Source organism: Varroa destructor, unplaced genomic scaffold, assembly GCF_002443255.2.
Source record: "Varroa destructor unplaced genomic scaffold, Vdes_3.0 BEIS01000001.1, whole genome shotgun sequence".
Taxonomy (NCBI): domain Eukaryota; kingdom Metazoa; phylum Arthropoda; class Arachnida; order Mesostigmata; family Varroidae; genus Varroa; species Varroa destructor.
In genome coordinates this window covers 41,666,822-41,678,982 of record NW_019211454.1, presented here as the reverse complement: position 1 = coordinate 41,678,982, position 12,161 = coordinate 41,666,822, and the positions used below count along the sequence as shown (strand labels likewise).

The 12,161-nt window shown below is 41.7% G+C and overlaps 1 protein-coding gene across 28 annotated transcripts in view; it reads right to left on the bottom strand.

Annotated features, from left to right (window-relative positions):
• LOC111243531 (dopamine receptor 1-like) overlaps positions 1-12,161 on the bottom strand; it is a 190,513-nt gene that overhangs the window by 35,458 nt on the left and 142,894 nt on the right. For 20 of the 28 annotated variants that reach the window (XM_086977351.1, XM_086977353.1, XM_086977350.1 and 17 more), the window contains one exon: positions 8,610-8,740. The exons of 6 other annotated variants lie outside the window; for them this stretch is intronic. In XM_086977351.1, the coding sequence (XP_086833477.1) occupies positions 8,610-8,674 (65 nt within the window). In that variant the 5' untranslated portion in view covers positions 8,675-8,740. Of the gene's footprint in view, positions 1-8,609; positions 8,741-12,161 lie in introns of those variants that run through there. 2 more of the 28 variants (XM_022789365.2, XM_022789383.2) reach the window with 2 other exon arrangements.

The following is a 12,161-nucleotide window of genomic DNA, read 5'->3' as shown; positions in this document are numbered from 1 at the left end:
TACATTGGTAAGCAAGCGTACCTCGTTATCGATATACTTCGAGAAATCATAAACAGAAAAATCGTATATGCGCAAACGAACTTCATATGTATAGTTGGCAAGGCGCTAGGACAAGTGTGTAAAAAAGTAAAGGACAATAGCTCTAACACATATAAAAAATCATCATTAGGCCCGACCAAATCAAAAGTCACTTAACTTAAAAGTCTGCCGGATCCGCTTGTAAAAGCCTAATAGTAAACTCGATGGTTAAGGCAAGCCAGCTAAGACTTAACGTCCGGTCGAATCACTTAGAGCAAACGCGGTATTGGCAGTCCGAAAAGGCCATAGCTTCGACCCGAAAACATCCGTGCCTCCCGCAAAACTTGAATGAGGATATATTTTCTTCAGGCTTAGCTCTCTCTTTTTAAGTTGACACCAGAACATTGCTACAGCTATTTTGGCTCTTCTTTCGCAATAGGCCGTCTATCCGAGCATTTTCGCCTTACGTGTAGCTCTCTAAATAGGTACAATGGCTTGTGACTATATAGGCTACGCTAGTCGAACGCTATAGAAACGCTTTTTTTGTTGAATATCTTCCAAGTGACAACATTATATCGGTTTTTGGCTCGGAGTAGAAAGATAACAGAAAAAGTATCGACGCAAGTATAATTGTAATAGTGATTAAGCATATACTTGATTATGTATGACTGCGTACGATGATTACTTTTTTACAGTCTTGTTATATCGTTCGCCTTTCTTGTAGGCTTTCGATCGGTCTCAAATGTTCTTTCGCTAGAGATACCTCTTCGACACATGTGCAGTCTATATACTATGAAACATTCTTATGAAGACCTTCTTCGCAAGAAAATATTTTTAGACTTAAGAAAGGGTAAGGCAAAGTTGGAAAGACACATATCGAGCTTATGGTTACAAGTCACCGCATGCGCATTTCACGGCTTTCGTAATAGTTTTTAAAGAAATTGGAGAGGCGAAGCTTGTGACGCCTCCATGTTGGGAATTCAGAAAAAATATACATATACTATAACATGTATTTAGGAATCATTATTGATATAGAGCAGTCTTTGTCAAATTGTCTGTTTAGATGGTCATAATTATCGTGAAGGAAGTAATTAGCTACATTGAGGACCGTTGAGTTATCTTTATTGCAATCAGAACACACGCCATAACATACGCCAATGAGGCCGGCAGACTGAGCGGCTTGGATGGTTATTTTCGTACGGTCCGTCCTTATTACAGCCATGGTTATCCATCTAGGTAGTCGATCGGGAACTCTTGACAGATCTTTTGCTTAGCCCTTTCCATGTTACGAAGTCCGATTTGGATAATGGAGGTTATATATCACATAAACTTCCGCCCATGGTACATATTACAAAACCGGTGTGAATAAAGGAAGTCTTTAGTCTGATAGAAGGCCGCTTGGCAACAAATGCATTCAAATCAGCTCCTCATTTTTCCGCAGGGACATATTCCAATTGAATTTCTCTGGAATTTTCCTTTTCATGCATGAAGTAAAACTTCGCTCCGGTGTTTGATAAATTGTTTGCACGAACTGTATAGCTAAATAGTAATCTGTGTATTTCTGGAGTGCCTCCATTTTTTAGAGCACTGAATAACTCCCATAGGCACGATTCATTTTCCTTAGTTTCGCACTATACCACCTAGTCGCCACCTGAATTGGGTAAGGTAAGAATGCTCTGCTGATTTGTCCCATACGATTTCTTTAGCATAGACGTGCATAGACACGCGCGTGTCGTTTAGTAAAAATATCACTGACACCATCGTTATTACTATAGCAGGCTAGGGAATAAAAGCCGTGCGATCGTAGGCACATGTTGGTCCGTAGTGAGCGATAAGTTTTCGGTGTCTCAACAACCTCATGACGTTAATCTAATGAAAATTCATAAACTCATTTCGAAAACTTCACGTACATAATTGTACATATGTGTTCCTATTAGGCGTGTGTAGAGAACGCGCGGTTTAGTAGTACTCTATTTGTTTTGGGTCGGATGGCGTAGGCACAGCCCTGCATACGGAACACGTCACGTTTTCGTATATATATATATATATATGCATTAAGAATTACTGACATTATGCTCTTCATTTATCGATCCGGGTTAGGGATTTCATCTAACTCTCAAACGTCTTCTCTATTTTCTTCTCGTTTTTGTCGATCAAAACCTTCAGTATATGGCCTAGATATCGAACTAGACAGATCTGATAAAGAAGCGTGTTTTTAACATAAAAAATATATTAATTTGTAGAATTACTAAAATTACAATTTTTTTGATATTCTGATCTATTTTGTCGATAGCGATTGTAGTCTGTAGCCATTTATGAGATTGTTGAATCGAATATTAGGTGGGCAGACGGACTTTCTCCTTGTCTATCGACCTGTACTATTTTGGTGTCAAAAGTGGACCGTGACTCGCATTGCGTGAATCACTTCCCACGGATCAGGAATTTAGCTTCCTATCTTCAACGAATTCAACCATGTCCTAAATTAGCACTCTTGGCTACCATTTTCCTAAGGGTACCATAGAAGTATGACGATGTTTCATTTTCCTTAATAATGATCCACTGCGCTTCGTCTCATTTAATAATTTCTAAGCCAAACAGATTATCTGCCTTTTTGTAAGGCGCGACCTATCTGTCTAGTTCGTTTGAATTGTCCGGTTCTTCATCGGCCATCTGGGCAATTCATAGAAGATTCGACCTTATCGGAAGCACTGAAGTATTATATGAAAATGCGTATGCGCCCGACCATCACTTCGTAGACGTTCAGGTAACCAAGTTATCATTCGATCGTGTTGTTTTCCTCCGTCCTGCGCCTATACAGAGAGTGATAAACCTTGAGTTGGCTCAAGTAGTGCTATGGCAAGTTAGCTTTCAATCAATTATCTATTACTTACCTTGCGCTACCTTGAGTCTACTCACACATACACTAGTACGGGTTTCTAAGCCATTCTCTTTGATAAGCCTCATCACGTTTCTTCTCGGATCTATTCTATGGGCGTCTTCTTCTGTTAATCTGGAGCAGCTGCCTTTGGAATTACCTGAGACCTCTACATTTCTCGCATGAATATACCGGGTCTTTTACCATAATAGGTTTTTTAATCCGTGGAACTTTTTTCGGACCTTTATTCACAGGAGCATAGTTACAATCCGTACTGTAATAGTTGATAATTTTCTTCAGTTTATGAACTTTGTGCTACGATAATTCCTTTAGGGGCATGAAAACCGAACCAGTTCATCATAGCGCATGATCTTTTATATGACTTCAGAGAGATCTGAATCAATGAACAAAACTAATAACAGATTATCACGTATCTTTAATCCTCTTAACATTGACGGGTGCATCTGTAGATGTTGATTTTTTCCGATTGAGATAGGTCATGCGTTAAAGCCAACAATTTGTTCTATGCTACGATCTAACGTTTCTAGTTATTGTTGCTCCTCGTCCTAGTCCATGCTCCTTGCACACAGGACCTTTCATTTCGCATTACTTTACGCCACGGCACTCCTTTGGCGCTTCCTGCTAGATTAGTTAACAACGTCTTTTAGATTAGCGAGGTCACAAACTAAAAGCAAATTATCCGAGTCGAATAAAAATACCAGCCCTATAAATAAAATTACGCACAGAAAATGTTTATTAGCAATCACTATAATGTATAGCTCTAGCAGTCAACCCGATAGAGCAGCTGGCTCTTTTTTTCAGTAACAAATTGAGCTTACGCTTTTTTAAGACTTAGCTCTGCCCTTAGTAAATGCGAGAACATGGCCGTAATCATACGATCGGAGTTTCCTTCGCGGCCGTTTTTCTTCCATGCTCTTCTCTATACGTCTACAGTGGTCTCTGATTCTTTCGTCTAAGTTCGTAGAGCGCCATTAAGCCACTAGCAAAACGCCTTTTGTCATCACCAACACTGCCACACGTCGATCGTTGCGTCAATGTAAAAAATTGCCTTATGCGCGTCACGTATTAACTAATGAAGATGTGCCAATCTATTAAATAAATAAGACAATCGCCTAAAATTATTGCGCTCAAATCGTCCTCAACTGGTCCGTGTCTTTTCAGAAATTCTCTTGCGTGTCTATCAAACGCAATATGATTGAGAGGACATAGAACAGACCTTAATGCAAAAGGACGCTATCGATAAGTACTGTTTGCCTAGATGGGCGAATGGCCATATATAGTTTTTGTCTCAGCGGGGTGTCCGGAGAAAGAGTACGTCTGCGAGTCTGCCTTCGTAAGTGCGAACGTTGGGCGAACATCAATAACTAACTTCTCTTGTTTATTTTAATAGAAAAACACATACATGCGCACTTATTTCTGCGTCATACCTTCTTTTCAAAGCTACATTATTAGTTTTGGCCTGCCGATATAAAAAAAAAAAAGTCTCCTAGTTCGCAAACATTCTACTAAACGCAATCCTTTTGCAAAATAAATCCTTACAGAAAATCTATAAACATACGTATCTTAATGAAACGACTGAGAAGGATTATGCGTTACAGCTGGCGCTATACGGCTTTTAAATTTCGGACTAGGGCTACAGTGCAGATTCTCAAACAGATGTTGCCAAAGTCTGCTAACTCGTTTCGAAAAGTTCTGTTGCAACTCCCTTTCATAGTTCTTTCTCAAAAACAGGTGACGTTTAACGGTGAATAGTTGTCAAGGGAGGGATGAGATGTACACTTTGGGCAGATCTCAATAAGCCATAGCTGACTATAACCCCTTTAAGATTTGCTTCATAGCCTAGACTCGGGCCCGTGTTTCTTCTCGATTCTTTGTATGGATTTCGCAAAAATTAAAAGTGACACACTGCTTAGCTAGTCTCCTTGGCTGATTGATATGCACATGCTGCTTAACTATATCCTGTACAATAATAATAGTGATAATAACAATCATATTTTGTTCAGCTCAAATTAGCAGGTCGTATGATTGTGCCTGCTTTAAAAAAAAAAACAATTTATAAAACAGTTTCAAATCTACTGTAGAATGTTACGTCTGAAGAAAGCAGCTAGAGGAAAATAAAATGTAGCTGATCATAAGCTGTACCGTATGGAGTTTCTCTGGACTATCTCGACAGAAAGTCTACGCCTCTCACATTATCTTTCCACCCTCTCGGTGCTCCATCTCTGGGATATGCCGAAATACGTTCTGTCACTGCCGCCGCAGGCAACTCAGTGCGAACGCATGTGTTTACATCAGATTTTGCCGAGTTTTTCGTTCGCGACGCAACTTTCCGCTGACCAGTCGCCGTTTGCAGCGCAGTGTCGTTAAATCCGTTTCGTACGATCTTCCGCCCTCTGGTTAGTTAGGCGACGCGCGAGCACTGCTGCGAGCTCAGGTAAAAAAAATAACTCAGACGCACTAAACCCCAACTACCTTTCAATCCAAAGGACGCCGCTGAGAGAGCTTAGTTGGCCCCTCGATTCCGCATCACATCCATATCAGAGGTGTGGCGAGCTTGGGTTTGGGTGAAATACACAGCGTATGGACGGTGAGGTAGTACGCTTTTCCAAGAGAAGGCTGTAGCTGGAGTGGTGATAGCCGTTCTGCCAGGTGGTTCCAGGATAGTGGGGTCTGGGGTATACAGGATGGGCTTGGGGAGCAGTGGTTAGCGGAAGTAGGTGATGCGGCGAGCACACACGGACAGCGAACGCCTATAAGCATCGTTTGCTCAACAAGTTGCTGTCCTCGTTGATTTATTGTGCGGTTATCTGTGGTTCCCCAGGGGAACGAATGAGAAGTGGCCGTTTGTGATGATGCTTGTCGGAGCGGCAATGGATTCTACCTCTCTATCCCGCACTCTTTTTCGTTCTCTCTTCTTCGCTCTGTCCTTCGTTACTTTATTGTTGCCTACGCGAGGCTTGTCTTGTCTGCTCACCCACCATCGACCCTTGTAGCCTGTTGCCCATAGCATGGAGTTTCATCCCATAGTGTAGTTCTCTATCCCTTTCCGCCTGTCTATTTGTTTCCTATATCTCTCTGACTCTTTGTGTATTTATTATTCTGCAGACACTGAGCCATTAAAACACTAATGCAGACGCACAGATCAAGGTGTTACCAATCGTTTGTTGGGCAAGTTATTTTGGCGGTCGTGTATGTATAGTCATCACAGAGACGCTGAAGTAACCGTGGCTAAGAGACAAATGCGGGGCCAGTTTCGGTCTTCGGGATACTGGCTCGTTCGTGGAGCAAATTGGTTGGCTTCGGTTTAGTTTCTATTTTTTGTTTTTCTAGACAATAGTTCCAAACAAGACCAGTAAGGTAGAAGATGAAATTGCGCTCTAGAATGCTGACTTCCCTGGGGTTCACTGTTTACATTTTGTCTTGAAGGTAATATTTTCTACACATCCAAAGCATCCTTAGCTAACCCATCTTAACACGCTGCCTTGTGCACGTCATATTCCCCGTCGTCATTGCCGTCTTCAGGAACCGATATCCTTGACATACCTTGTATACACCTTGACTGTCTGTCACTTGTCTGCAATCTTAGTGTTCAATCTGGCTTCGCTGCCTGCCCCTGAAAGTATTTCCCTTAGGAGTCGGCCTTAGTGTCGTGCCATAACTTAGTTGATTACTCTATATTGAAGTGATCTGTTTAGCAGACATTATTCGAATTAGCTCGTGCTTCCCTTTACATCCGCACCTGCTGACTTTGGCTACCGCCCCTACTGAAGCTGCTGAAAAACTGGCGGCTAAACAAGCTGGGCTTTTCGACTCGGGCAGCCGTCCGCATCTCACTGTTTTAAACAGCGTCTTATTGCCTTGCTCATGTTCTCAATCTCACCGCAGTTTAATATCGGCAACGCCAATCTTGTTGGGAACAATGACGTTTCTATCAATTTTTTAGTTGAATTCCGAGGAAAGTCGCCTGCTGCTTTCGGGTAAGCGAGTGGCATATGGTGGATCTTTGCAAATTAAATAGCTGTGGGACTGAGCGGACGGATCAAGATCTGAGAACGTCACGTAAATAGTATGGTGGATGGAATGCACTCATATATCAGTTTTCTTCAGATAGTAGTAACTACCGAACTACAATCAAGAAAAAATCAAACGATCTCATAGTTATTGATCAACGACCTTCAATTTGACAGCTAATTTCATGCGCATATTAGTTGCAGGCTGAAAAACTTCGTGAAGTCGGGACGTAAAAGTAATAAGACCCATCTAATGGCGCACATCAAGATCAAAGGCGACTTCACCATAATCGTTGAAATCGTTTCGAAGACAATCCAAGCTCACTCGTACTCCGTACTATGATTGTCTCAGCGCTGAATATAGTTCACAAGAACACAGGCCGCAGGCACGAAGCTCTAAGCAATCAATTGTGGTATTGCCCTTAGTCACCATAAGGAACGGAACAATTGACTGTGCGATAGCGCAAATACAAGTGTTGAATTTGGCCTTCAGCTAATCAGAAATGAAATTGTCATGTTTAACCTAAAACAACAAAAAAACCAATTATTCCACAGTAAAAATTGCCACTCAAGGCAACAGCCTGACATATTATCTAATGTACAGACGTTAGTAAATGCATCTCTAAGTCTCTAAGTTTTTGCCCCTCTAACAAGGATAGCTTACAAAGAACATGTACAAGTTTGCAATACTAACAATGGAAAAAATCACCGCATATTTTGATGTTCTGTAAAAATTGGCCGGTATCAAACATTCGTCATCTTTACTACGCTGATGATTAACTTTAGCTTTGTTTTGATGGTAGGTTTGTTTTGTACGTATTCTTATTTTCCAGTTACTACATTATTTTTTTTTTGCTCATGGCTATCACTAGCGACATCCGCTCGAAGAAGCCCTTTTAAAAACGATAATTGAAATCATTTTGAAGTAACAAATCTGGCTATTTTCAACCTCATGGACATATATAACGAACATTTAGCTTTTAGAAAGTGTATCATGTTCTAAACAAGGATTTCATTACTGTTGAATGATATGCCGATGTAGTTCTAGGCATCAGCTGTAAAGAGTCGGCCACCATTAATGGCACCCGTAATGCTAGACAAACATTACCCCTATGGTATTTCAACATTGCGTGCACCAACCAGTATCAGCTTTTTAACTCGGAGAGAGACAGCCAAAGCAACTTTCCTCATCTGCTAAAGAAACCCGTATGTATTTATTTTCCCTTTTTTTTTCGTCGACTTACTTGACAAATCCTCTACCTGAACTTTTCGCCGAATGGGCCTAGAGCACTCATCTTTGATATCTACTTCATCTTTGACAGCATACTAAAATGAAGTGTCTGCACTTGTGGTTGCAGCTATATCACGATGTCATCGCGAAAGCAAAGTAGATTCAACACGTGTAAATACACAAACGTGTAATTTCCAGATGAACTTAAACATGTCTGGCAGGCATACCTAAACGTCATCTCTATGAGCCATTTTTCGAAGAGAAAAGAATACATGCTCTTCTTTTTTTTTTTTTTTTTTTTCTTATCATAGAATTCGGAAGCTAAACCCATTTACACAAAAAGGAGTGCTAAAGAACATTCAGTTCCTCAATACTGCTAGTGTGTAGGCTATCGAGTATAGGGCAAGAGCGGATAAAAAATTATATACGTCAGTTCATTGTTTACCAAACTTACATTCGCAGCTGGAGTTGTAGTTGTCGGAGCGCGGACGGTGGCCTGAGGGTATGAGTAAGCTTCATAAACTCTATGTAATAACAGCGGGGCTTGCTTTCTCCAAATCATTGGTGGAGTCCGACGAGATCATCCTGAAGACCAACATGAATAGATCAGAATGAAGATAATATTTATCAGCATCGAACCCAGAATATGGCTAAATGTTCATATGTTTTCAAATGGTATTGTGACTATAGCTGAGCTGTTTCACCTATCGAGATAGCTGGCTGAACGCCATCGAGCATTGGAAACCAGCCATATGTGATCAGACTAACGTTGGTTTCTCTGTTAAGAACGGAAAAGTTCAACGAACAATATGCTCGTAATAAGTTCGTCCTAGGCTATGCTGCAAGTATAATTTGACGACCGGCTATCGAGACCCCGTCCCGTTTCTTCGTTCGCATAGCGTCTACGTTTACCTGTTCTCTTTCGCATTCTATCTATTTTGTTCCATCTCTCACTCTGCGTGCCTATTGTCCATATGAACAGTACTTGTTTACATGCCGTATAGGTCATAGTACTCTACGATTAATTAAGCACAATCACTGTCTGTTTGGTTTTATAGAAGGGTTGTATACCTATTGCTCATGTATAGAAGTAATGGCGCCATGGCGTCTATCCATGCGTTTGCTCTATCAAGTTCTGCCAGTTTACTATAGTACCGCCTAAACATCTATTCTCATTGTAGATTGTTTCATGCACATAGAACTGCGTCACAGTTCTCATCTTCTCGTTTATTTACAACTTTTTCAAGGTTACGCGTTTGTTAGCACCAATGCTCATTACTGTCCAGTGCAAGTATTATTGTCTATGTAACATTCCTCAACCGGCGGCATCGTACGTAGCACCATTGAAATAGTAGCTCCCATAATAAATCCGTGTTCGGAAAGTCCAATAGACCATCTTGTTTCTTTTAGTTTTTCCGGTTGCTTAATGAGGCTCGTGGAAAAGAGAAGGGCAAATTATTCCTGTCGTCATGTGCATTGTTATTAAAGCGGAATTGTGTACAGTGAGCGGCCAAGTTAGCGAAAACTTGTGGACTACGCTTCGGGTCGGATTCGCAGCTGCTGCCCGATGCTCTAAAGCCTGTAGCGTTTGGGCTCTACCTCCTGGTGTTTGTGAAAATTTCCGAGGTTTGGCCAAATGTATTCGGCTGCAAGCCAGCAAGAAATGATCTTCACTCAGTTTGGTGAAGACGGAGCGCTCGCCAGAACGCCTTGAAGGCGCCTATGTTCGACGACGCAGGCAATGCGCTAATTTCCGCCTCTGGCAGCCGAAAGTCACTTCACCAACGTCTTTTTCGTCGCGCCGTTTCCTGAACTCTTTTCACCCTTCAGCGTCGAAATTTTGATAAGGGCAGAGGAGCCAAAGGGATTCAGCAAGACTGAGAGCAAAGGAAATGTCAGCTCAGAAGATGGCTGCTCCACTTTAGCCTTGCTAAGGAATAATAAAAGAATAGAGCAGATTTGGTCCCACATCTTACCTAGTTCAAATTTTCGCGTTTCCAATCCTCTAATAAAATCGACGGCTCCCTCAAAATAATTATTATATCCACGCCTGTCCCTATATCCGCATATTAGCCATTAGACAGTCCTCGTTGTACCCGTTCATGAAGTGCTGACGCTCTAATAGCGATCTCCGGCTTCCTGTCATCAGGCGAACAACGTGACGTCAACGTAGGACCAAGCTTTTCATACTTTGCCGTTCACGACCTGGAGCTCGCCACTAACGCGTGTCTGCACGCCACAATAGACCGCGTTATTTGATTTCTTCTTCCGCTGCCACTGCTGAGAATGTTATTGCTATTTTCCTACTAACATGTAAAAAGGGTAGCAATGAGCCAAAGAAAAGACTTTCAATTGGACCGATATTGCTTTGCGATGCTAGATGGATACCTAGACGCCTTGCAGCCTTCTCGCTTTCTTCTCCGCTTAGCCTTCGTCTGGCACGCAGGCTTGTGTGGGACACTGCTGCTGCTTGTAATGCGGTCGTCGCTATAGCCCTGTAAATACTGTTACCGGTTACTTCATACCCTCAAAAAATCCCTGCAACTATATTTTTTTTCCAATACTGGTTTAAATAGGAACGCTTTTTTGACCATGGCATTGGTACTTGTCTAAGCAATGATTGTACTCATACGACGGGAGACATGAAACTGCCTACACAGATCTAGCCACTGCCCATAAAAAATGGTGCAAGCGACATGGCAGAAAAGCGTCAAGCTAAACTGCGTCACGCAAAAGCCGCCTACCATTATTGATACTGCGATATCGAGGCATGGCATAAGCAGGAACTTATACGGTCTGATTCTTTCCAACAAATTAAACTTGATAAAGTAAGTAGAATTTGAGCTCAAAACGGAAGCTTTAATGTAAAAATCAACTCTTCTATGAAGCTAGGTACCACTACGCGTACACGTCGCGACAGCGTTTTATTAGTTCGAAGCGTGAAGTGTGCTGAAGTTGTAGGGCGTATTCGGCGCTCAGTGAGTTATCAAATACTATAAATATTCGATCTGTCATAAATATATTCTACTTCATAGCAGTTTTAAAGAGAGTTTAGCATGGAATTTTATCATATAAAACTCTACACACTTTTAGGCTCATTGATCACTTCTACGTTTTGTACATGTTTAAACTATTACACATTAAGGAGAATATAATAAGAGATAATACAGCATATCAAACACTTTGTCGTTCGACCTGGGATGTTCTCGTTGTTAAGCATCTGCATATATTTCCACGACTGCTGCGGTGCGTATAGCCAGCGAAAAAGAGGGATCGGCTTATTCCCAGGATCTCCTGCTCTTTACGTATACGACCTGCCGATTTTTGGTGGAGGCTGTCGCGTATAGAAAAGAGTGGAGCAATTTAGGGGTAAGTTGTTTTTCTTTCTCTTTCCTCTGAGAAGGCTTGCTAAGCCTTCCCTTCTTTTTTCGTTTTACAGAATGTATGTGTTATCGTGCTTTACAGGTAGGGGAACATGACGCTTTATACCGTTTCGACAAGTTTTGTCCCTCCATCGACCTTGATTTTCTCAACAGGGACACAGCGTGCCGTTTTTCTAAAGCTACCTCTATTTCGGTCTGTCTCTTTCGACAGCAACAGTAGCAGCAATGCAGCTACCACTGATAACCTTGTAGCCATCGCCAATGTAGTTGCTGGAACTTACACATAAGTTCGGCAACACTATAAATGCTAAGTGGCCGCAGAAATAAAAACAACAAAAAAAAAGCTATGCAATTCGTCCACCTCACCGAGCGCAGAGCTACTAAGACCGCTTCTCTTTTGCAAACCTTTTGATGCATCGCGAGTGAGCGGTAGAAATGCGCAGGACTTCGGACAACACGCACCAGCAACCCGACTCAGTTTCTCATGGCTGATACTGGAACTTTCAACGAGGAGAACAAGGCAAAAACACTAAGTCGACCCCAGAAGAGCGGAATTGCAGCTATTAAGCTATGAGAAGCGGATGGTGCCGTCTGAAAACGCTTCTTGTATTCTTCTTGTTCTC